This window comes from Clytia hemisphaerica, unplaced genomic scaffold (assembly GCF_902728285.1).
Source record: "Clytia hemisphaerica strain Z4C2 unplaced genomic scaffold, Clytia hemisphaerica genome assembly, whole genome shotgun sequence".
Taxonomy (NCBI): domain Eukaryota; kingdom Metazoa; phylum Cnidaria; class Hydrozoa; order Leptothecata; family Clytiidae; genus Clytia; species Clytia hemisphaerica.
In genome coordinates this window covers 512,663-538,249 of record NW_027104185.1, presented here as the reverse complement: position 1 = coordinate 538,249, position 25,587 = coordinate 512,663, and the positions used below count along the sequence as shown (strand labels likewise).

At 34.7% G+C, this 25,587-nt stretch overlaps 3 protein-coding genes across 3 annotated transcripts; 2 read left to right on the top strand and 1 right to left on the bottom strand.

Annotated features, from left to right (window-relative positions):
- Positions 1-2,185: 2,185 nt before the first annotated feature.
- Positions 2,186-11,215, bottom strand: LOC136814872 (uncharacterized). Its single transcript, XM_067071297.1, has 3 exons — positions 10,855-11,215; positions 4,360-4,629; positions 2,186-4,099 (listed from the first exon to the last, which is right to left on the bottom strand). Coding segments are annotated over exons 1-3 (1,305 nt in total). The 5' UTR covers positions 10,856-11,215; the 3' UTR covers positions 2,186-3,065.
- Positions 11,216-11,225: 10 nt separating this feature from the next.
- LOC136814873 (heparan-sulfate 6-O-sulfotransferase 1-B-like) lies at positions 11,226-22,141 on the top strand. Its single transcript, XM_067071298.1, has 2 exons — positions 11,226-11,240; positions 20,591-22,141. The coding sequence occupies exon 2, from the start codon at positions 20,661-20,663 to the stop codon at positions 21,834-21,836; it is 1,176 nt and encodes a 391-aa protein (XP_066927399.1). The 5' UTR covers positions 11,226-11,240; positions 20,591-20,660; the 3' UTR covers positions 21,837-22,141.
- Positions 22,142-23,530: 1,389 nt separating this feature from the next.
- Positions 23,531-25,237, top strand: LOC136814871 (uncharacterized). Its single transcript, XM_067071296.1, has 4 exons — positions 23,531-23,759; positions 24,018-24,167; positions 24,578-24,772; positions 25,152-25,237. Exons 1-4 carry the CDS (start codon positions 23,553-23,555, stop codon positions 25,233-25,235), a joined length of 636 nt encoding a protein of 211 aa, XP_066927397.1. The 5' UTR covers positions 23,531-23,552; the 3' UTR covers positions 25,236-25,237.
- The last annotated feature ends 350 nt before the right edge of the window (positions 25,238-25,587 follow it).

Sequence of the window (25,587 nt, the reverse complement as noted above, 5' to 3'; positions counted from 1 at the left end):
TGTATAAAATTGTTTGGGAGGTAAAAAATGCGTTTTTGCCTGCGAGGGGTTAGGGAAAGTGGGATTTGAGCCTCTAACTTTTGACAGCGACCTTCTTTTGGCAAAATATTTTCAGGGTGGTATAATATCATGAATAGATTGAACATACTAAAATTTGAGGGGGTTTTGTTCGACAGAACTTAAGAAAAGCTCAAAAAACCAACTTTCCCTAAGGGAACGCAGGCAAAAACAGGTTTGTTTACCTCCAGAGACCAAACGGTGGAGAGCATCGAAATAATGCGCGCGCATTAGTTTTACGAATTACGGGAAAGGTGTATTCCAATAAAAGTTTTGGCCCGAGAATTCTCGAGCCATGTCGAGGGTCGTGATTTATGGAGCTACAATAGCTGATTGAAAAACGAAGATTTTTGATATTTATCAGCGTGGGCTTGGTCGCCATTTTGAATTTCGATTGTTTTTCTCCTGTACTCGGCAATTTTATAGAGGTTGTTCGTAATACGCGATTTGGCTTATGCGTAACACTTGTGGATTAGTTTATCGATTATTTATCGATCTATCATCGATCTTTTATTGATCTTATTGACTCATACTCGATTTACGATCGATAACAAATCGATTAACGATCGATGACGAATCGATTAACGATCGATGACGAATCGATATACTCGATTGAAAAACTAGCTCGATTAATATGGATCAACGAAGGATCGATACTCAAGACTTTTTAATGGCAGAATCTTCCATCGATCGCCCATCCGGATCGTTAAGTAATTCATCGATCACATATCGATCCGTCATCGAGCCGTCCCAATGATCGATCCTATCGAGCGCGGACGTCTGGTGTAGAATGGAATCATGCAGAGAATAAAGATCAGTCAGCTGGTGGGTGGGCTTTAGAAACCGACAGCACAGATTGAAAAAAAGAAACTCGGTAGAATAATTAAAACTATAAAAAAAAATCCATCTGTTAACTATATATATTATCCAAAAGAATTTACCTCTGAATGAAGTTCGACTGAAGTTCGAGTCCACGAAAAAAATCTGCCATCTTGTTTGTTTACATGTTCAAAGCTAACGATTTGTATATGAGAAATATAACACTACAGAGATAAAAACGACTTTTAATTCGATCAAATTCGCTTACTTTTATACCTCCATAGTATCAAATATTTAAAGGCAAAGATGGTAGCCAAAGTTACGCAGAGTCAAAATTTTGAGATTTGAGGTAGATCTTTTACTAGGTCACAGTGTAACACACTGAGGCGACCGCGGTCAAATCTTATGAAATTTATGAATTTGTACACCATTTACCGTTTAATATGAACAGTACATAGAAAAATCCTTAAATCTTATAGAAAGTTTGGTTTGACTACAGTTAGTTTTGAAACCAGACGTTTTTCCAAGTTTTTTTTTAATCAAAATATAATTTTTAATGATATACAAAGTACAGTTTTTTTATAAGAATTATATAAATCGAAGTGATTCGCGATCTGAAAATGTCACGAATTTGAGCCCTAAAAAATTCTTTTGTTTCTAAGACTTGAAAAAAAAAAAAAGTGAATTTAACTAAATTTGCCATAAAATTCATTTCAAAAATAAGATTTTTCCTGCAATACCATTTGTAGATTAAGTTTTGCAGGGATTAAATTTCTTCAAACATAAAAACCAAAATGGAAAACAAGAATTTGAAACTTTCTCAACAGAACCATATTTCAGACAAAATTTGAAGCTGAACAACATTCTTAAAAAATCCTTAAAGTTTATCGATTTATCTTAAAAAAGCTGAGTAGGCACAAAAAACTTATGCTGGCAAAGTAAAATTAACAAAAAAATTGGCTACCAGCGTCATCCAGTCTATCAAAAAGCTCCAAGTGGCCTACAGGCTAGGGAAACCGTTCAGGCCTCCAAGCCAATTTTTTTGCCATTTAGTTAGTAAAATAGGACAAATTAGGACGAAAATAGACTAGAAATTAGGAAATTTAGTACAAATTTTAGGCTTTTGGACCAGTTTTCAATTTTCATTTTTCCCGTGACATGTGTGTTTTAAGTTCTGTCTATAGTCTATATGAAAACCAAAACAAAAGTTTGACGTTGCTTACTTTAGAGATACAAAAGGGCAGTTTCAAGCAACTAAATGAATTTGGGAAGAAATTTAAGGAAAATTGCGAATAACGATGAAGATAGACTAAAAGGTAAATAACTTTTGATAAATCTTTGCAAGGGTATAATGGTGATAAATGTGTACATGTATGGAATATTGCTAAAATACGTAAACAATAAAACTTCTAAATGGCTAAAGCAAATCCATTTATTGTAAAAAAAAGGAATCATTTTGATACAAATGTTATATCATAAATGACCTGCTTATAAAAAACTAAACTAAATAAAAACTACAAACCTTTTCTAAAATTATTAACAAGTGGTAAAAATGATAAACCTTTTTTTGATAAAAATCTGTTTCTACGTCTCTTTTTTAAATAATCTTAACAAAATGGGAAAAATGATAAATCTTTTTTCATAAAAATCTGTTTCTACGTCTCTTTTTTAAATAATCTTAACAAAAAAATCTTTTTTGGTAAAAATCTGTTTTCTACGCCTCTTTTATTATTAACAAAATGGGAAAATAAAAAAGCTAATACTCTTTTTTATAAAAACAATGAGGCTTAAAATGCCCAAAAAATAAGAACAAGTTGAAGGCTGGGATGTCTAATTTTTTATCAAATAAGGGTCCAAACGAGGTAAGATGAGGTAAAAAATAAAAATAAGGCAAAAAGGACCCAAAATACCCCAAAGAATAAGAACCAAATAAGAACAGTTTGAGGCTCAAAGAGTCATAGGTCCCATAGAATCAATGTCAATGAAAACTTAGCTCTACCCATTATACTCAAACGAAGATTGAAATCTGACAACCCACCTACACTATAAGATAAAATGTACATTGATAAATCTTTAATGATGAAAATATGTCTTTACTACGTTTTTTAATAGAAGCATAATAAAATCATGGTCTAAGGATTCTTTTAAGAGATTTAACCTCTCAAAAGTTTGTGCGAAAAAAAGAAGTCTTAACTTTCTTCAGCTTTCACAATTTCCATAACTATTTTCTTTTTAACATCAACTTCATAACTGAAATCAGAATTAAGCAACTTGAGCTTGAGGTCGTTCATACCATCTTCTGTGTCGATATTATTCAGAGTTTCTGAACCGAACATATCGATAAGGATGTTGTTTGATAATTTCACTGTCATTTCCGGAGCATCAAATTCAACGAATACGACAACTTTAAATAGATTTCGATGCAATTTAAGGTAACTAATCTTGAAATCCTTACTGCATGAAGAACGGGAAGTCATACCTTGTGTGGATGGTGCTAACCTTTTTTGGCATGATTTACATGACCAATAGTTGTCCACTTTAACGCTAGCTATAACAGGCGTTGTTATTAGCTTGGTAGACAAGTCAACTTCGCTGAGAACCTGTTCTGGGAATTCAACGTCCAAATCTGCTGTCAGGTAACAAATTGAAGATGAGTAAGTGGTACCAAGACAAATCTCCTCGTTAATCACTTTTGAGGAAAGTGAAGTCAATTGAATGAGTGTGTTTTCTCTAACCAGATGAACAAAGTCTCCCCACAGGGACAAACTGACAGTTTTCACGCCATCAGAGAAAAGGCAAGGGCGCATAAGACTTGTTTTGGTTTTGCCGAACTTATCATATTCTTTCATCTCAGTGGGACCTGAATATTTGATTTTTCCAACCGCTGAAAGAACCGTTCCATTCTCATCGATATCAGAAAGATGAACAGCATCAGCATCATTTAAACCAAAGCTGAGTTCATTGTCATCAATGTCCGAGATTGAAGAGTAGCTGTTAAAAAAATATACCTCTTTCCCTGGTACTAATTTGCCGGCACGGATGGCAGTTTTGTTATGAAAGGCGTCAAGAAATTTTTGCCTTATTGATTTGATGTCTTTATGGTTGCTGATTATTATTTTGCAAAAATCAGTTTTGCCAGTTTTGAGATGCACCGTGAAGAAATTTCTGGTACGAGCTTGATTTTGGCTGATCGTTGCAACTACGCCAACAAATCCAAGGATGTCTAAAGAAGAATAGTAACAATCAATTTGCAATACCCTGTGTTGAAAGAGAAGGCTTGACATAAGCACAAGAAATAACATTAACGCAAAACTTTTCATGACCAGGCAATGACTTTATACATAAACCATTTACTTAAACCAGTCCCACTGTATTTAATGGGTTTACTATTTTAGTAAAAGCTGGTAAGAATTAAATAATGCATTTCTGAAATGTTTGAGAAAAAATTAAAGAAAAATGTTCTTGAATTTTACTTTTTCTTACCTCTGGCATTGGGTGGAATGGAAGGTGAAAATCTTGGGGACGGCAAGAGTGATGGAGACCCAAACAAACGTGATGGTGTATTGACCATCCCTTCAACAGCCTGCTTTTTAGGAGTCACCGGTGTCTCATTGTTATTCAAACTTTCACTGGCGTTGGGAGAAGAACTTGAACTTTTGGTGGTGTTATTACTTTGAGTGCTAGCTAATGCATCAAAGTCATCCATCTTAGCATCAGCAGCAGTTTGCTTCCTCTTTCTGTCACCTTTTGCCACTGTAATAAAGATACAGGATAATTTTTGTTATTAAAAGAAACTAAAATGATAAATAAACAAATTTTCAGGAAAATATCCACATTTCCCCTTTACTTTTTTTAAAAACAATGAAAGAATCACAAAAACTGCAAATCTATATACAAACTATTTAGAGGAGACGGCTGGTAAATAAAAACTTTAATTTGATTACTTTGTCATACCAAGTTGACGTAATCTGCTTTCTTCATCCAAACGCTTTTTCAAACTTTTACTTTTTGCTAAGGATTTCAATCTTTCATATGGCATTGGCTCAATATAAATACTATCTAAAGTCTTTGCTCTTGAGAGAGCAACATAAGATTGTCCAGATGCTCGTTCAGATTTTCCAAGATCAATTGACATTTGTTCTAGAGTAAGGCCTTGCGACTTGTGTATAGTTATTGACCATGCCAATCGCAAGGGAAACTGAATTCTTTCATAATTACTACCTAGGCTGTCAGATGTATTTGCAATAGGTGGTATGGGTACCAAATTCTGTTGTAATTCTGAAAAACTTGGACCTGAATATTGGTCAAATTGTACAATCACTGCTATTGGAAAAGATGGTGGAGTTTCATTATCCTTAAAAACAATGCTGCAAACAGTACCCATGGCTCCATTACAGAGACCAGATTCAGTCCACAAATTTCTCATTAACATTACTCTAGCTCCAACTGATAAAAGGAGAGTAGGTGCCAAGCCACCCATATCATCTAAAGAGCATTTTGCAGCTTTTTTGTCATTGTGTAAAGCAGAAATTCTAGCTATCGGTTGGTTCAGTTTTTCAAGGGCCTTGAAATTGTTTTCTGCAACATCTTTATTTCCATAGGACAACTTCAAGGCATTTGAAAAGTTAGTTTTAATACTAGGTCCAGAACGTGTCAGTAACAATTTCCAATCATCTATGCTCACATTACCATCACGAACATTACTCAAGAGGCTGCGAAATCTTTTTTGAAGAGAACTGCTTCCATCTGAGCGCTGATTCACAGTAAGCTCAATAACTGTATTGAATAATTGATAAACGAAAAATCCCTCAGCTTCAAGTTCATTTCTAGGATTGTTGTAATAAATAGGATGTCCTTTCACAGGAGGAAGTTGTCCCAAGTCTCCAGACAAGATCATATTTATACCTCCAAATGGCACATCAAACTTTCCAGTGGCTTGTTTGCATCTCCGATTCACCCAAGCTAAGTCTGTTCGATTAATTACAGAATATTCATCAATTATAATGTACCTAATACCTTTTAGCCTTTCTTGAAGTTGTATCAATGACGAGCCCTCAAGTTCGGAGTTAAACTTGCCTTTGATAGGCAATCTCAACAAGTGATGTAAAGTTTTACCTCCTACACTATAAGCTGCAAGTCCAAATAATGATGAAATGATGAGTGCATCTCCTAATAAATGTCTAAGTCTGTGAATCAAAAAACTTTTTCCACAACCTGCCTTTCCAAAAATTATCATCAACAGTTGTGAGTTACTATTAATGTGACACCTTACCATCTCAAATGCTTTACGCTGTTGATCATTTAGTTTTAAGACATTCTGTAATTCAGTGTCCTCGTCATTCAGTTGACCTTCTATTCTTAAGGTAGCTTTTTTGCTATTTATCCAAGCAGGCATTTCTAATCTAGATATTGAATTATACTGGGAACACTGATCCAGCCAATATGTTCTATTTTCACTACCACTCGAATTATCTTCTTGTTGGGGATTTGAGAAATGATCTGCTAGAAACATCCATTCCTCTCTGTAGTTGCTTATCTCATCATTGATTACTTCAGAATCATCTTCGGAATCAGAGTCCTGAGAATCGGTACCTGTTTCTCTCTACTCATCATAGCATTTTCAATTGTTTCTAATTCCCTTAAATGATTAGGAACACTAACAGCAGCATCTGATCGTAGAAATGTAGCCCAACACATAATAAAACCTTCATCAGTTGCATCTATTTCACCCCAAGCTGAATTTGGAGTATGTCTCCATACTTTATATTTTAGTAAACTATACTTGCAGTACTTACTATAGTGAATACTATTTGGAGAAGATGAGTAAGAAGGAAATGTTCGGATTACAACTTCTTTTTTTCCTTTTATGCAACTCTTCATTGACCAAAACATAATTGGCATGAAATTGGATAAAATTCATCTCAGAAATCCTTGGATCAGAAGAGTAGTCCTCTCTAAATGCATAAATATCCAAGTGAGATTTTTTTTGTACTAACTTCACCATCAACCAATTCAACCCTGTCGAGAACCATCTAAGGACATGCAATAAACTTCATAAGAACTACTGTAATACTTCAATCCTAATATTTGATGGCAAACCTCTTGAACACTCATATCACGTAAACCTACCGATCTCATCATTAATTTCTTTATTGCAGAGCTTGGGGAAAAATTATCAGAGTTTACTTTTGAAGCCACATGAGTGAACGCATCCTGTGTAATATCACTGAGCTTCTCTCTCTGGCTTAGAAGCATACTTTGTCAAATATTCAACACATGAGTGGTAATCAACTACTACACACTGATATCAACATTGGCTCTCCATCCTTGTAATAAAACACACGTTGGTGCCTGTTGACTCTTGGGTCATTTCTTGAAGTTACAACTTTTGCTCTGAACCTTTCAACACCATCTCTAGATTTCACCTTTTCAAATTCCAAATGTGTTTTTCTCGTTTACTTCAAAAGGAAAGTGAAATCGACATGTTGTGTCATCATTTTTTTTGCCGAAGACAATATGCCGAACTACAAAGATGTTTTTCGACAGAGTTAACAAGATTGGCATAATCTGTACTCATTTCCTCTGGATTTAAGTTTCTATAATCCACTTTACAGGGATGTACCTGGGGTTTGACCCAGTTTTCTCCCTCCATAGGATTGCAAGTACAAAGAAGCTTATCAACATAATCACACACTTGTTTCTCAGCCTGGCTACCTTCAGCAATAATTTCATTCAACTCTTTTTCCTGAAAAGCAACATTCTCAGATTTTAATTTTTGCGATGCAAGGTAACCTTTCAGAGCAATATTTGTTAATTCAACCAAACCTGGATCGTCTTCTAGTTTAGCAACACCATGACAATGAATGGAACCTCTAGAAGCATATTCAAACCTGTACCAGTGCCATGTAGCTTTTAGCAAATTATAAAGCCAATGCTTGACAAATTTGTTTGTACGCTCAGTGAAGTAATAGTCTACTACATGAGGATTCTCTGTAATAAATTTTCTTATTCCATTCACATCATTGACATCTACTTTAAATTTACTCAAAAGATCTGGCCAGTGAAACTCTGCCATAGAAAATGTGAAAAAAATTGTAAATACCCCAACTTGTTTAACTGTTGCTGTCAGATTGTTTCGTACTTTGTTCCAAAAAGAACGTGATCCACTTACATCTTTGGTGTAATAAAATACCTTTTTCATCAATTCATTAGCACAGTTAGAGTTTAACATTTCATTGAATTCATCCAAAGTAAAATTCATTTCCCCTGGATTCCTTTTAATGTACAAATTTCCCCTGCTCAAAATTCTTCTACGATACAATATGTTGAAAGCCCAGTAGGCAAATCTAGGATGTGCAGCAAAACGATAGAAGTAATTGTCATCATTGACATCACAGAATTTGAGTAAATGACGAATCTTTAATGAAAAGTTTTCAAGTTCATTAGACGCTATAGTTCTTTCCAAGGCAAGGTTAGTTGGATCACCTTTGCCATCAGGAAATAGAGTTGGAAAAGCCATAGTAGCTAAAAATGGAGTATTGAATTCATTGATTGGTTCAATACCAATAATATCCAGTTCAGGGATATTGTTGATAAAATGAGAAATTTTGTTTTTATGCATTTGTGTGTTCAAAGAAGAAGGTACAAATGAACTCATTTCATCAGGCCTTATGTCTTCTTCATTTTCAGGACCAAGGTCTGTTGTAATTTCATCTTCACTATGCTCACTTTCTGATTCAGAAGAGCTATCCTCAGTGGACTCTTGACTAATAGAGGAATAAAGTTGTCCATTTAGAGGGAGATCCTCTATTCGATTTTGATCAATAGTAACATCAGAATAAACAGGGTTATTCTTCACAAGCCATTCAAGAGCATCTACAACTTTTTGTTTCCTGACCTTGAAATCTCTAGAGTCAACACAAGATCCCTTTTTAGATATCTTAATTATTGGTATATCAGAGGGCAAATTTGGCAAAACATTTGCAACTGTCTGAACATCTGAAGGAAATGTAATAACATGACCTTTATATGCTCTCTGTCTACCTCTAGGTTTACAATAAACATTCATAATAGGTAATGCTCTAGCAATCAACATTTCCTCAACCTGCGAAAGATCTTTCAGCTCATGAGGTACTGGTGACGGGATCATGTTATTCTCACGACTGAATTTTTTAGGCCATTGTTTATCTCGTTTACATCGAGTGCACTCTTGTTTAGAAACATTAAACCAAGCCTCTGCACAAACTTCGCATTGCTTTATTTGCATTTTATACATTTCATTGTAGAAGTCTAGAATAGTAAGATGTTCTGTCTGTTCGAGATGAGAGCTTACAGCACCTGACGATTTCATGGATATTTTCTTTTCAACTTTCTTTTGACTTTCAATTTTTTTGTTTGTTAAATTTTCTTTTATTTTTCCAATTGAATGTTTTATGCAAGTCTGAGAACCCTGAAGTTTAACATTTGATACAGAGTCTTTTTGAATCTGATTTTTATTGTTTGTTTGCTGTCTTTGCTTACCCTTAAATTCAACTTTTTTTTCAGTGTCTTTTTTGAGACAATAGTTGTGATCAAATTCCACTTCTGAGGAAATACACTTGACCCCTTTACAATAATCATGATCATGTACCTTATTTTGAAAAGAGACGGATGATTCATATGCAATAGGCACTTCTGTATTTTCTATTACCAAATCTATATTTTCATCAACACTGTTAATTACATCCTCCTGAACATAACAACAAAAAAACCATCCTTCCTGGTATTGATACTGAATATCCTCAAAACAATGATAAACTTCTATGCTCTCTAAGAGGTCATCAATATAAAACCATTTATTCCTATTCGAATCAAACGAAGCAATTGTAAAGTGGGCCCCATGATTACGAACTGAAGACCTGAGACTATAAGAAATGTTTCTGATTTTGAGAGAGCTATGGATTTTCACCAAGTTCATGAGATTTTCAGCAAACTCAATAAACAAAACTGACGATGGAACAATGTCTAAATTACTTGCAGGTATTTTGGTTTGACAATTTTGACACACAATTTCTTGAACTAACAAATTCGATGAAAATAATAAGTCTGGCCATTCATTGATCACTGCATCATTTATAGTTTCATTCCAAGAAAAATATTGCAAAAATGTTGAGACCGAGTCTACACAATGTTGGCCACAATTTATGCAAATTTGATTGAAGTTATAAGTGCTACAAAACATTATCCTCTCTAAGTCATTTCTAAAATCAAAGACAGATTCTTGAAAAATTTGTGAAAACTCGGCATGACAATCTCTTGCTCTGAAACTAGGACAGTGATCAATAATGTGGCTCCAAATTGGATTGCGAACTTCATTAGACACTAGATACTTAAGTTCTGATTCTTTATAGATGCGATCTTTGTGAAGAGTTTTTAATTCTGTATATTTGTCACACACACATCAAGAAGAGAGATCAAAAGTGGACTGTTAACGTAAGTTCTGTCTAAGAGACCAAATATACTATGGTAAAAAAGATCAATGAACGAATCAATCGCACAACTGTATGTCCCTGGGGTAGAACGTACCGAATTAGGAAGATGTAACTCACGAATTACAACATTTGTAAATCTGGGAATACTTTGCTTTTTCAGGTGGTTTTCAATTGAACTGTTCACATTAGATGATTGAGTGGCCATACTCTCTTTAGCTTTCATGCTAAGTTTTCGAGCTTTCATAGTCTCTTTAGCTTTCATGCTACGTTTTCGAGCTTTCATATTAGCTTTCATGCTAGTTTTGAGTTTTCATACTCTTTTTCAGCTTTCATGCTAGGTTTTGTGTTCCATACTCTTTAACTTTAGTGAATACCCAAAATATTTGAGCTAAAGTTTTGATTTTGTATTCACTGCAATCCAAATTAATAAACACATGAAAAGCTACATGTATTCCCAAATTTAAGCTGTATTTCTAAAGTTATACAAATATAATTAAAAAATAATTACTTTTAAGTGCTAATTGGTTCCCTAGTCTTGTCTTTAATTCTTGATCTTCTTTTGAAAAGGAACAAATTCACATGGGGACACTGTTTTCATGCTGTTGTAACAGTCGCGTCGAAAAACTATGGAGTATATTGTACTTTTTCCTTTAAAACTGTTTTATCTCCGTAATACTTTGCACATACAGAAATCTAAGGAAGATAATTACTTTTTCCGAGCGAGTGTTATTCAGAGACTTCAAAGATAGAGAAACGAGATTGTTGATTTCGTCAGCTTTCCGTGACTTTAGAGAACGGATTACCGCGCGCAAATATGCGAGATTTTTCACCATACAAAACGTCTCTGAATACACCGCTCCGCGGTCGATGAGCAATCAATCTTCTCTCTTGCAGGTAACTTTAAATTTTTTTGTCATATCCACTCTTATGCAGTCTTATGACGCATGGAAATATAGGTTATGCTGTACTCCATCTCCCTGTTTGAATTACTAAAATTGTGCCAGCAGAATTTTTTTTAAAGGGATCCTCCTCCGCACTCCGGTCATTTTTCAAGTTTGGCTTTAAATTTTCGTTTTATTTCATAAAACGTAACTAGCCGTATTGTATAAGGGTTGCGAAGCGATCCAGACTCCACCTCAATTTGCAAGTTGCTAGCAAAATAAGAGACTCTAAAAATCCCTCTTCTAATAAAGCCGCCATAGAGACAGGGTCGTAAGATCCTTAATGCCCCAAACACACCACATAATCCACGGCGGCACAACACCCGCCGCTGCCCGCGCATCGCTCTTTTGTTTTCCTTCTAGTTATTCTAGTGTAAATGGTGCCTTAATAAAATCGAACGATATTCGTCGAACGATCGAACATTTTTATTCGAATCACGAATCGTCTGTCGAAATCATCACAAAACATAAAAATAAAACAAAAACAAAAATGTACAAAGATGGCTTGTTGGTTCTTCGGCAGTTTTGATTTATTTCTTGACAAATTCGACAAATTTGATTACCTTCGTACTTCTTTATGAGGCCCCCCCAGCGGACCCAAATTTCACGCATTCACGCAAAATTTTTTCGCAATTCACGCATTCACGCAAGTTTTTCTCGAAATTCACGCAAAACCCAATTTTTTGGGAAATTGGGAAAATTTTCGGAAAAAAACCGGGGAAAATGTCAAAAATAGAGGTCTTGCACATTTCGCTAGGTTACGTAATTTACGTAACTTCCGCCATTATGGAGTAAAACGTTCGATTTGCATAAAAAAGTATGACAAGGCTGTACTCGAGATATTATTCGACCGGATCTGGTCATGCCATTGAGAAAAACTTAACTCAGTAGTGATTTTTCCTGTAGACCTGACTATAAAACACCGTGTTTGGTTGCGTCATAAGAAGCCCCCAAATAGAAAGCGTTACGTAATTTTTCAACTTTAATCACTTGCCATCACGCAAAATATTTGATTCTTCTAACTTGTCACGATCGTTTGGAAAAGGTGAAGCTTCTGCAGTTAATGTATTGCGATAGTAAGTGAAAAGATATGCGCCGCAGGGGAATTTTTGTACAAAAAATAGCTTAAACATTATCAAAAATAGGTCAAACAAACTCGAGTATGACACCATGATGCTTAGCTCAGGGGTAGGGAGGCGCAACCATGGTTTACGCAGAGAGAAAATTTTTGCATTTCTGTCACTCGCGTTTGGCTAAAAATGCTCTCTTTAACGCCATTGAAAAAGAATGTAGTCTAAATTTGTTAGAGGAAAGGTACGATCGCTTGATAGCTTGTAAAATGAGGTAAAAGAATGAACATTTGTTGCGAGCGAAGCTATCAAAAAGAAGTAAAAAGAAAGCTTTTAATCAGGGCTCGCGAATTAATTGGAGGAGGGAGGCCGGAGGGGCCGAAAACATAGTGACTAGGGAGGCGCAACCATGCTTTGCGCCGACAGGAGAAAATTTCTATTTTAACCCTCTGATGTGCTTAAATACGACTCCATTTCAGACTAATTTTGCCAAGAAATCAGGTTATTAAAAGTCTACATCATGGGTAAAAATTTCTTTGAAACAAGTTTCTTTTTATTTGCAAACCAAAAACGTGGTGAAGTCATGGCCGCCTCCTGCCCCCAGTGACTCTGGCCCTGGCTGGCCCTGGCCCTGGTCCTGGATCATCATGCATAACCATGGTTTTATCTTAAACAAACACTTTCAAGGGGGCAAATTAGAGTTATTTAAGATTCGAGGGCCAATACATGTTTGGCCCGACCGAAAAAATCTGGAAATTTATGGTGTCTAGATTGCTAGAAAGCGCATCTAAATCATGATTCGTTTTATAAAATAGAGAATTTGAAAGTTGCTGATTTTTTTGTACACCTTCACCTGGCATCCCTTGAATTTAGAATAGGTGCGCACCTTGGGGTTTTCTACAAACTGTGAAAAGGAAAAATTTACGTGTTCACGCAAAAAACAGGGCAGATTCACGCATTCACGCAATAGAAGTATGGATTTTCACGTTCACGCAAGTTTTTTCAATTCACGCATTCACGCAATTTTTTCTCGATTTTCACGCATTCACGCAACCAAAAAAGCCCATTCACGCATTCACGCAAACCGCTGGGGGGGCCCCCTTTATCATAGAATATCCACTTGGTTTTGCAAGGTAAGTTTCGTTCACTAAAAGAGCACTCCTCCCGCCCGCGCGACTTGCAAAAACCTCTCATTGAAAATCAATGAGAGGTTTTTGCAAGTCAATGATTGATTGACCTTATTTGATACTTGATACTTGCTGTTAAAAGTCAAGGGATGATGAAGATCCTTTATGTCACCGTTCAAACTATTTTTTTCTCCATTTAACAGCAAAATAAACATTAAAAACCGAAGAACCACTGCTTAGATTGCTTAGATGCGTGCCGCCCGCGCGGCAATTTTATCAACTTCAGATTCTAAGTCCGTGTTTCGGCTTCCGGTAATTTTGTTGCTGTTCACTGCTAGGGTACACCATTTTAAAACGGCATTTTTCGCAGTCCTAGCTACCAAACCGAGAAAATTTTCGTGGCTTCAAGCCAAACCATTCAAGGTCATTTTGATAAAATCATCGGTTTGAAGATGTGATTTATATAGCAAATTTTATAGCAAATTTTCGCTTGGGATAGAAGTTAAAGGTACGTGCACAATATAGCAAAACTGCTTCGCTCATAAATTCGCTTCGCAAAAATCTCTTATAGAGCCATAAATGAAATTTTAAAACAAATATTCATGAAATGAAAAAAACAAAATGAAATCTATTGATTATCTTTCACTGCCATTCTGGAAAACTTTGTAGAGCGTTCGATAGTTTTGGAACTTCCTTTTTCCATCTACGACTCGACTCTGTGTGTTAGCATCGAACAGCAATGTCTCGAAGGAAATCAAATGATTTCTCCTTGGGAGAATTTGTGATAGGCAATCTTGAATCATCCTACCAACTTTCCCTGATTGAGCGTTTGCTTCTTTTCCCTATTGATATTAAGGTTGTGGTCTAAGGCAGCAAGCATCATACCACATTCCATTTTATCCTGCTCGTAAAAGATAGATTTGGGCAGGTACCTTATCTTCAGTGCACGGAGAACCTCCAAGTGTGTTGTATAGACGTTTAAATTGACCTTGCGAAGACCTTTTTGGAATTCCGCGTTAAAGATAATCTTCGTCAAGGCTTCGTGTGATTTAGATCCTGCCTTTAGCCAATCATACTGATGTGATTTGTCATGGGGTGGTTAACTTGTGTAGTAGTTTCCTGGAAATTCGTTTATGTCAATAATGTGAACAATCAAGCTGTTAAACCGCTCTGTCAGCTCTTCTTCGTTTTCGTTGCAATTTCGTACCGCCCAATAAAAAGGATTCACTATCATTATGAGTAATTTGTTATTCAATCAAAACTATACAAACACTTACAAACATCAATATGTCAGATCTAAGGCTGACCGTAAAAACTTTTTTGTTTCCGGTCCACCGGGTGACGAGTCATGCCGGCGGCCGGGAAAAAATTTTTTTTGGTCATTTTTTATGATTTCTAATTAAAAAAAAATTAGGAAGAAAAAAATCATCTCTCTGGCTGTAAGTGTTGCCCCACATTCTGTCTTTTTTTTCTCTCTCACTGAAAGAAATACTATTAATTACAAAAAGCTGTACTAATTTTTGGACCTACCCCGGTGGGGTGGAGGTCCTATAAATTAACCCATGTTCGTTCGTTAGTTAGTTAGTGTGTTAGTTACCAGCTTTTCTCGAGATTGGCTCATTAGTTTTTTCTGATTTTTGGCACAAAGGTGCATGACCATAAACCCTCGAATGTGACGGAGCCCGATTTTCGAAAAAATGTTTTATGGGCAAATTTGGGATGAGCTGGAGTTTTTACAAGATGCTTAACTGATTAGTTATTTTTAAACAATAGGGATGACGCGTTCTTTAGAAAAAGTAATAAAATCGTTTGTCTCAACATTTAACGACCAACAGAGTCATCAAAAAACTTGTAAAAACTCCAGCTTGTCCTGCAAATTTGGGCCAAAAAACGGGTTTCTTTGGACTTTGTGAAAAATTGGATCATTAATTTTTTCTGATTTTTAGCATGAAAGTAAGATACAATCATAGTTAAAGGATGGCTCAAGCAGATTTTTGCAAAAAAATTTTTTTGGCTCAAAAATCGCACTTTTATCTATAAGAACCACTTTTAATAAGAATACATCAATGTTCTTAGCCATATTATTATTATTATTTTTATTAGTTTTTTTACGATGAAAATGTCATGGTGGAGGGTAATGATTTGAGTTTTCTGTAAACACTTATTATTTTTTTGGCTGAAAAACGAATCTTTATCTACAAGAATCACTATTTATGAGCATATATCAATGTTATTAGCCAAATTGTTTTTTTATTATTATTTTTTCTAACAGAAGAAAATGTCAAGGTAGAGTGCGACGGTTTGAGTTTTATGGAAACCTTATTTATTAAGCTGTGCATTTTTCTGATAGTGGTTTTTATAAAGAAAAGCGCTTAATAGCTTTTTTATTCATTTTTCAAAAATCTTTTTCAATAGTGTTGATAGTTTCTCTCAATAGATATGCTTTCATTTTCTTTATTTTTTTGTATTTTGACCAGTTATGTCTTATGTGTTTCATTGTTCACTGATTAGTTTGATAACCAGGTAGGTCCATAAAAGTATCGCTTGTTTTTCTAAGAATCAACTAACTTTTCATTCTAATAAATTGATTTAATATGCATAACACTATTTGATCTTTAACGTCCAGAAAGCATGCTAAATAAACAAACTTTTTAAAGAGTGTTATATAGGAACGATGTAACAGTTTGAATGAGTCATGATTAAAGGTTTTTAAGAAGAAAGTTTCTTCTCGTTATCTATTTGGTTCTTTTGAAAAAAAAATGCTGTCGGGTGACGACGAAAAAAATTTCACCCGGCCGGTGGACCGAAAAACAAAAAGTTTTTTAGGGTCGGCCTAACAAAATTAATAACTGTCATCATTGACAATAGAACAAAGGATTTTCTGTCGAGAGCCTTGTAAACATTCCAACAACTTCCAAAATGATCTGTCTCGGCAAAGTCTACCATTTTTAGCGCGAGTGAGCTGAGAACGCTTGCAGAATGCCCGCAAGCACCCGCGCAGGTGAAAACTTTAATCTGTCAATCATTTTCTCAAGCGAAGAGTACGCAAAGTGTTTCTAGCTTTACGATAGTCCCGCGGATCATCAGTGGATACAGTAGTATTCAATTATCATTATCTCTTAATTTTATTTTCATTCCTAGAACTTTTGCAAAAAAAAGGAAAAATAGAAAAGATATATTTTTTACTGCTCTATTCACATACTGAATTTGAAAGATCTTCTATATAGCGTTTTTTTCTTCAAAAAACCGATCTTTGTCCCGCTTTTGAGGGACTTTAGCTTAAGTGCTTGCGTGCAGCATAGGGTACAAATATGCATTTCCCGTAATTTTTGAAGAGTTAGGTCTATACTGACTATTAGAGTATACAGTATACTATTTTTTCAAATAAGGTCTCTCATTGATATGTGCTGATGAGGGGGATTATTAAACAGTATAAAAGGCAACCTTTTGCTATTTTCTATACCATTTTATCTCCTTAGTTATAATTAGAGTCACAAGCATGTAATGACTTCACATGATAGCCTGATAAAGATTAATTTCCACACCTTTAATTCTTATCTTACTGTGTTTCTTGTACCTTCTCTTACCATTTTTTGCCTAGACGATATAACAAACATAGCAAGTATAAGCAGACTGTGCCTTTAATTGGCTGTAAAGAATTTCTGCATCAGTAGAAATTTCTCCAACTTTTAACAATGATAGAACACAAACAAAATTAACCAGCGCATTTTTTATCTTTCTACTTCTTCATCTTCAATGAAGCTCTCAAAGTCAAATAGAATTAAGATATTCTTATAATTGCGATTTCGCTACGGTGGAGTGCATGACATAACTCGCGCGGCAACAAACACGCCTTCTGTTGGCTGATCATATTGGCCGTCTGTTGGCTGATCATATTGGCCGTTTTGGCTTTTTGGCGTTTTGGCGTTTTAAATGTTTTTTAATGTTTTTTAATGTTTTTGATGGAAGATTGTAAGAAACTTAAATTTACAAGTGTCATTTAGTTTTTGCTGGCTGATAGAATGGTAGGATCCTGGATGGCTTCCCTAACTGACCTTGTGTTAATCCATAGCGTCAGCCTGGGTTTAGATTCCAGGCAAAAATTAGGTCCCCCCTGAGTTTTAAGTCCCCCCAAAAATTTATGAATTTTTTGTTAGCCCCCAGGACCTTTCAAAAAATTGATCCAGTAGAAAAGGTTTTTCCAATGTAAATTGCGTTCAGTTCTAAATATAAGATAAAATATTTTGCACACTTTCTATAAAAATATTGCGCCGCAGGGGAAAAATTTTCAGATTCATTAGCTTCAATTTGAGTAATTGAAGTACATAGGTACCCCAAAAAAGTTGATGTACTTACGGCCCCCTCCTTTTTTGGGAAAAATTTAGGGTGTAACTCCCCAACCAGCAGGGGGCTGATGCTATGTAATCCTGCATACCGAGTTTAAAAGTACACATACTAACATCAGGTTACTACTCCAGCATAAATTTTTTAAATGTAACTTCAAATAATTGATTTTTCTTTTACAAACTAGCTGCTAAACCTAGGGACAAGATTTCTTTTTTTTTCAAGAAGTTTTTCTCCAGCTGAGTGAGAGGGAGAGAGGACTGTGTGTGGAGGAGTTCTCCTGAATTAGCACCCAATAACACTGCAAATCTTGGGATTTGAAATTGACTGAGTCAATAGGTCATTGCATTCTTCCAAACAACTTTTTTGTTTGCATAATAGTTGGGATGTCGAAGCTACCGGGTGCGGCAACTGCAGTAACAAAAACAGGATTTTGAAAAAAACCTTTCAAATTCACAGGTCTCAAGGAAGAAAACGTTTTTTTAGCATAAATGTTTTTTTCCAAGTTCAATAAAATTCATTCAGCTTTTTTTTGCAAAAAAAGATTATCACTATAGCTATATGTACTGTTCCTACAGAACTTGAAAATGATTACTCACGGTGCACTTTTTCAAACTTCTTATTCCCGGCACAACAAATATTTTTAGCGGCAGATACTAAAATCCAAAGTGCTAGCCACTGGGGACATTTATTAGCCTACTGGAAATTTTTTCATTCTCCCTCGCTTCTGAAATTACAAACTACTACAACAACAAAAACTGGATTTTCAGGATCTTCAATCCTACATACAAGAAATGCAATCTGATTGGTTAAAAAGAGTACAATATATCTTGTATTTTACATGTAAAAATATAAATTGACAAAAAGATGTTGTTGCATTGTAGCGGTAGCAGCAATCTAATGTCACTTTGCTACAAAATTGCCCTGTGCTTTTTTCCAACACAAAAAGTGCATTTTTTGGGTCACCGATAAACCAGTTATCAGATCTTCGCTCGTACAATATGGTAATATTTTACTTGTTCCAGATTTTCCTTATATACCAGGGGGGGGTCTTGCAGTTACTCCTTGACACTATGTGGAGTAACTGCAATTTTGGACATTTTCTACAGACACCACCACCCTTGCAGTTATTCCATAGTGTACTAACTGATTTTACCCTCAAAATTGGTGTATACCACCCCCAAAAATGCCAAATTTGGTAATTTTTTCACTGAATTCCTCATTTTTGATACCATTTTACTGGGTACGTCTTATTAACGACCGTTCAAGAGTTAAATATCTCAATCATTTTCCAAGTTTGTTAAAATATCTTTCATGCCTTGATTGAAGAAAAAATTTTGTGATTTTTTTTTGACTTTTGAAAAAAATGTTTTGAATTTTTTTGCTTCCGGAATTTTTAAAAACCTAAAATTTTAAGTGAAAAATTTAAAAATGTACTCACTTAGTACACCATATCCTACCAAAATCGACAATTTTGGGCTTAGGCACCATCAATGTTGCAGTTAGTCCACTGGTGGAGTAACTGTTTTCCCAAATTTTGGTTTATATACCACCACGGTAGTAATTGTCATAGTGTTTATATAATAACTGCATGAACCCCCCCTGTATATACGGAAAAATCTCGGAACTCGTAAAATATTTCTCATATTGTATGTACTCGCAACTGTCCAATAACTATTACGTATTTCTTTGTATTTGTTTGAAAAGCTCTTGATTCTTGATAATGGTTACAATGGTTAATTCTTTTCAAAACTCTTCCTAATCTGGAAATCTTGTAACCTTGTTTTTCAGCCCGGTCAATCAAAGCTGCAGTCACTAATAAAGTTAGATGTACTTAAAAAAATTTGACTTATTATGAGGATTTCTTCACCATCAACTGGTCTTAAAACCATAATGGAAAATCTCAATTTTCAACTGTTTTCTCCATTTTTAAATTGAAATCAACCTGGAATACTTTTATTAAAGTACAGTACTTTTCAAAATCTGGCACTTATTTTAAATCTAAATTTGTCAAAACTAACTCTGAAGTTCATTTTCGGGCAAAGGTAAGCTAAAACTAATTTGACCAATACTAATATTGATATTAGAACCATCTAAATCCTTTCAATCAGCTAGATTGAACAAAAAAAGAAAAGTACTTTAATGATAAGCACTTTTCTATTTTGAAGCCCTTAGCTTCATATTTAAAGGCCAAAGAACTTAAATATTTTTTGTCATTTGACTCCACATTTGAAAATTTTTAGTTCAAACCCTCTTAAGCCTCTAAGTCTAAATCCTTTACTTCAGAATATCTTTGACCAGAATGACCAAAAATATTTAAGTTTTTTTGATGATGGACTGACGGACATTATAGTTGATGAAAAGTTTAGTATGGAGGGGCTTTCTTAACCCATAATTGCTTTCAGATATATATTTTCAAAGGTTCAGAAGGAAACTGGAAGAAGTGCTTTGTGAAAAATCTTTGTTTTTTTTTATAAATTCAAGAATTCACAATTTTTTTCACTAAATTTTGACAAAAGGGAAATGTTGCAACCTTTCATGTATACAATGAAAAATGTTCTAAGATAGGTCCACTTTGGCCGATATTATCATTAACATGTTTATTTGCCATGAAAAGTCATTTTTTGTAACATTTTAAGTTTGGAGTTAAAGATTCTTTTACTATCAATTTCCTAAAATCTGAAATTTCAAGCCATTTCATCCTGAGTTAGTTGTGTTGAGCTGACATTTAAACTAAACTATTCATTTGTCCTTTTATTCAGGTCCAATGGATAGAATATAACAAGTGAGAAGCTAAAATGTAGACCAACAATCTCCTGACTGACCTGATCAATGGCTCGTTTTAAAGTCATCGTCATATTTCTATCTTTTCTGGTGATAATTTGGTTAGGATATGTTTATATTTATTCAAATGAGAAATTTGGTTATTTGGTATCCAGCACTTCGTCTTCAAACACTTACTCAAGTAAAATCTATCAAAAATTGAACTTTGATATTAGTAAAAACGATGTTTTTTCCTTTGTTCATATTCAAAAAACTGGTGGCACAACCATGGAGAAACATCTTGTTATAAATCTGAAAAATGGTAATTGTAAGTGTGAGCAATCTAAAAAACCGTCTTGTATGTGTTACCGTAGTGTTGAAAGTAAGGAAATATGGCTTGTCTGTCGGTATATTCAACCGAAATGGCCATGTGGCTTGCATCCAGACTACGCATCTTTGGCTACTTGTACTCCAGATTTCATAAGGAAGAAACATGGTCAAAAGAATTATAGGTTTCTCTATGGAACTTTACTTAGAGAACCTGTGGATAGATATTTGAGTGAGTTCAGACATCGACAACGTGGGGCAAGCTGGGAAGGTTCAGCTATCAATTGTAAAGGCAAAAGTTTTGAGGGTCAAAATCCCAGATGTTATGATGGCGAGATTTGGCTTGATTTGACATTAGAAAAGTTCTTAGCCTGCCCTCATAACCTTGCTGCTAACAGGCAAACCTGGATGTTGTCAAATGTTTCGGATATATCTTGTAGTGTGAAATCTTTAATGACAAAAGTAAATTATCAGCAGAGGTTACTGTCGAGAGCAAAACAAACAATCAGTGAAATTGCATTCTTTGGTTTACTCGAGTACCCAAGAGAATCTCAATTTGTTTTTGAAAAAACTTTTGGTTTAGAATTTGATGAACCTTTTCAATTATGGGATACAGGTTTTGCTAAAGTATACATAGACGGTGTAAACAAAGAATTGATAGAAAAAGTGAAAAAGAAAAACTCCTTGGATGCGGAACTTTACAAGTTTGCTAAATTAGTATTTTTTGAAAGATATCATTACTTTGTTACATTGTATGGTCACCCAAAATTTCGAGCTCCCTCAAGCGAAAGTCGATTCACATTAAAAGATAAAAAGAAGAGGAGGCTGAAAGAAAATCTACCAAAATCAAAAGCAAAGCAAGAGACTTTGAAGCGAAGGATCAAGGCTGAACGAGCCAGACAAGCAGAAGAGAACTGACGATTATTTACTGTGATATAAATTATTTTTTTATTTAAAGGTATATTTATTCTAGAAGGAAAGCATAGTTTTTTTTAAATATATTTTTATAGTTTCTAACTTTTTCCCTATTATCCAGTATTATCTCAAACTTGAAAAACTATTCTTAATTTTCTTATTCAAGATTCAACCTGCAGCTATCAAGAAGCTCTTCCGTCTCAGATTTCTCTTTCTTGGAAGTATGCAAAATAATGAAAGACTAACTTTGAAATGAATCATAACCAATTTTTCTCGTTCAGAGTTTTTTATATTATTTTATATACATAAAGGGGTACTGCCCTGACCGACGAGGGTGTGTCACTGAAACACGAAAAATGGAAAAAAAGTGACCCTGAATGGAACTGAAATTCCAAAATTGTCTAAAAATTTTCCAGATTCCCCCAAAATAGTACCCTACAAGAGACTGATTTTTGGTGTTTTTGCGACCCTACCTCGGACACAAGGAGGTCAAAAAAGGTACCCTGACTAGCGACACATCCCCTACCCCTTTTAACCCTAGTCCCCCCTGGGGAATATATCCTATATTGTACTCGGTATCATATGATAACTATTTTCTTTCCAAGGTAGGATAATGAATGTTACTTTCATTTAATTTTTTACCTTTTATATGATTGGATTATTTTTATATCGTTGAAATTTGTTAAACTGATATTTTTACCCTAAAGTAACAAAGTTCGGCATCTTTTTTCTGAGCTTCTACATTTAAAATGTTACTATTTATTTTATTTTATGATTTTGTTTTTGATTTTCAAAATCATGATAATATTTATCGACTTATTCCAGCAAAAGTGCCTTACTTTTACTAAGTATCTTATAATTGCTAAATGATTGTCGGGAGTGCTATACTGTGGAATATCTGTGCCATGTCCCTTCTACTTTACTTTAAAACACACATCACCATACATATAGACTCATACATAGACTGAAATACACCCCTGTGTCACAGACCTGTTGGGACCACCGCCCCACTAGAAAATAGACAAAGATTCGATGAAAACAGCACTCCAAAGCTATCTCCCCTTGATTTTTTGACCTGAGAACATTAAAATTTAATTTTTAAAACCTAGTCTCTTTGATTTCGATAGAAATTTTCAACACATTGTAGGAAGAAGCTCCACTAGGGCTGTGAGACAGGGGTGTAGAAATTTTCCAGTATTGAGTTATATCATTGTTTCTTTTGTTATCATATCATAGCATATCATATCATAAGTTTAAGCTTAAAATAAAACATACTTGCGTTTACGACAGTTGACGTTTGCCTTTATCAAGTATTTTTGTAGACGTAAATTTTATATTGACAATATAGAATTCATTCATAAGTTTTGATTGAACTAAGAGCTATCTTCACGTCTACTATGATTGATTGAAATTGGTTTTAAAAGAAACAGTCTTTTCTTGAAAAACCAAATCTTAAATCTAAAAGATGAAACAATATAAAATAATTTAATAGACTCGTCAGGATTTGAATGACCTTTCTCAATAAAATTATTTTAGAACCTAGAAGCTATCATCAGCCATGGTATTTTTCATTGGCTCTGTTGACCTTTTTTTAAGTGATATACAATTCAGTAGTCAATTCTAACCCTGCAGCTTGGACAAAGCAGATTATTTTCACAACTAACCCAGTTTCTTATTTTATATCTTTTTCATTAAGTTAAAAAACAATCAAATAAAGCAATGAATCGGTCACGTCCATTCAAATTCAGTGTATCACCTCCAAACACCAACACTAAAGCAACAACATTAGGGAGAAAGCAGCAACTTGCACAATCCAAACTGAAAAATGTGTTGGATGTTCGTGTAATACCAGGACATCCACAACAAGCTTGGGTGGAATGTTATGACCATAGTTTTGATGAAGAAGCACAAGAGGGTATTGCAGAGGTAGTACATTTGAAGAGAATCTTGGGGGGGGGGGCAGGATTTTTTTGATGTAAAAATCATTTTGGTAGCAGCTTTCTATCAAAAGTAGCAAATTTTCTTCTTCGTTTTTTTTTCACTTTCTTGTAAAATCGGACTAATTTTTCCAGTGATACCACATTTTTTTATTATATGAAAAACTATTATGATTCCCTTTTAAATATTTGAATCAGAAATTTTGTCCACAATTAATGTTAAAGAACTGTTTCCATTTTGTTTAAGCTTCACGCGCATGAAATTCACAAAAAATATGAAAAGATGAAGCTGGATAGAGATCAAAAGTTGAAAGATTTTCAAACTGACGTCAATCAAAGAGTTCGTTATTTGGAGAAAATGAAACGAAAACAAATGAAGTTGAATACTATGAAAAAGGTATTTTTTTGTAGTGAATTCCATAGATATTCATCATATTTGGACTCTCACCAAATTTAGTCAGACAATCGAATTGAAACGTCAGGAAGAGTCAAGTGTAGGAGAAGATGGCTTTGATATCCACCATTTACAATATGAATCTTGACAACAATCACTCAGTTAATATATTGGCAGTAGAATAGAAATTTAGTACTAAAGAGGTTTGCTTTCAATCCAGCTCTCACCAATGTTTTTGAGCAACAAAGCCCCCCCCCATTGACACTTCCAACTACCATACGCAGATATCAAAGGGGAGTCATTTTAAAGCCTCCTGTGACACTATTTTGCTGACCGATTCAAAGAGGTGACTCTGAACTCTAGATGTAGTTGTATTTCTTATACAGTTTAATTTCTACTTGTCTCTCCTTCAGGAAGAAGAAGAACAGAATGTCATTTTGCAAAGGACGCTGGGATTGAAAGTACCATATCGTGGAACGGTGGAAGACTTGAGAGCTCTCAACAAAGAACTGTTGAAATCATGTATCGTGCCTTCAGAAGCTAACAAGCAACTTATCAAGAATGAAATCGAGAAATCCAACAGATTACTTACCAATACTTGCTCACAGGTCAGGATTTTTCTATACCCATTAACCATACCTTGACTTAGCGAATCTTACAGCATAATTTCTTAGAAAACAAAAATTTTTTCTCCATACCTATTAATCTATTCCATATTTTACACCACAATTTGTTAGAAAGCAAAGATTAGTCTTTTAACAAAGATAGAAACTGACCCACCACCACTTTTTTGTAAAGATAAAAAAGACATTTTTTAATCAATCCTAAGTTTCAGACTTTCTAAACCCTCATCTAAGGATTGAATCTGAAATAGGGTCATTTTGAATGTATGGTGGTAAAAAGGGTAATTTTCTTTTGGTCGTTTGTTCTTCAGCTTTTTTCATACTTCATATGAATGACAGTAACGTTTTTATCCTCATTTTTCAGGTGTCCCATGATTCTTCTAATGCTCGCAAATCGATGTTAACGAAAAAAATTTCTGTGGTAAGTTGCTACATTCTTTGCTTTTAACGCTTGACTAATACTTGCTACTCACTAAATTTCTGTCGTAAGTTAGCTTACGATATTTGTGAGTGAGAGGTTCAACGAAATCCGCCAAGTTTTATCTTAAGGAACACCCCCATGGCACAGACCTTGTGGGACATCAACCCAATAGAAAATCAGGTTAAAATTTCATTGCTGCATGGAAAAACACTCTACAATTTTAGCCCCATTAGGACTTTGATTTCATCCTCATATGAAATTCAATATAAAAAAACGGTACTCCGAAGCTCCGAAACCATTGGTTTTTCAGCTGCGAAATAAAATTTTTATCCCCACTGCGGGAAAAAGTTCCACCGAGGTGCGAGCCGGGCGGGGGGTG

What these genes read in the sequence shown, in the direction of transcription:
- LOC136814872 (XM_067071297.1), bottom strand. An exon ending in CATTCCACCCAATGCCAGAG is followed by an intron (nt 4,100 to 4,359) that starts GTAAGAAAAAGT and finishes ATTCTTCTTTAG; the next exon opens with ACATCCTTGGATTTGTTGGC.
- LOC136814873 (XM_067071298.1), top strand. Translation starts at nt 20,661, where the DNA reads ATGGCTCGTTTTAAAGTCATCGTCATATTTCTATCTTTTCTGGTGATA.
- LOC136814871 (XM_067071296.1), top strand. Translation starts at nt 23,553, where the DNA reads ATGAATCGGTCACGTCCATTCAAATTCAGTGTATCACCTCCAAACACC. An exon ending in AGTTGAATACTATGAAAAAG is followed by an intron (nt 24,168 to 24,577) that starts GTATTTTTTTGT and finishes TCTCTCCTTCAG; the next exon opens with GAAGAAGAAGAACAGAATGT. An exon ending in TTACCAATACTTGCTCACAG is followed by an intron (nt 24,773 to 25,151) that starts GTCAGGATTTTT and finishes CTCATTTTTCAG; the next exon opens with GTGTCCCATGATTCTTCTAA.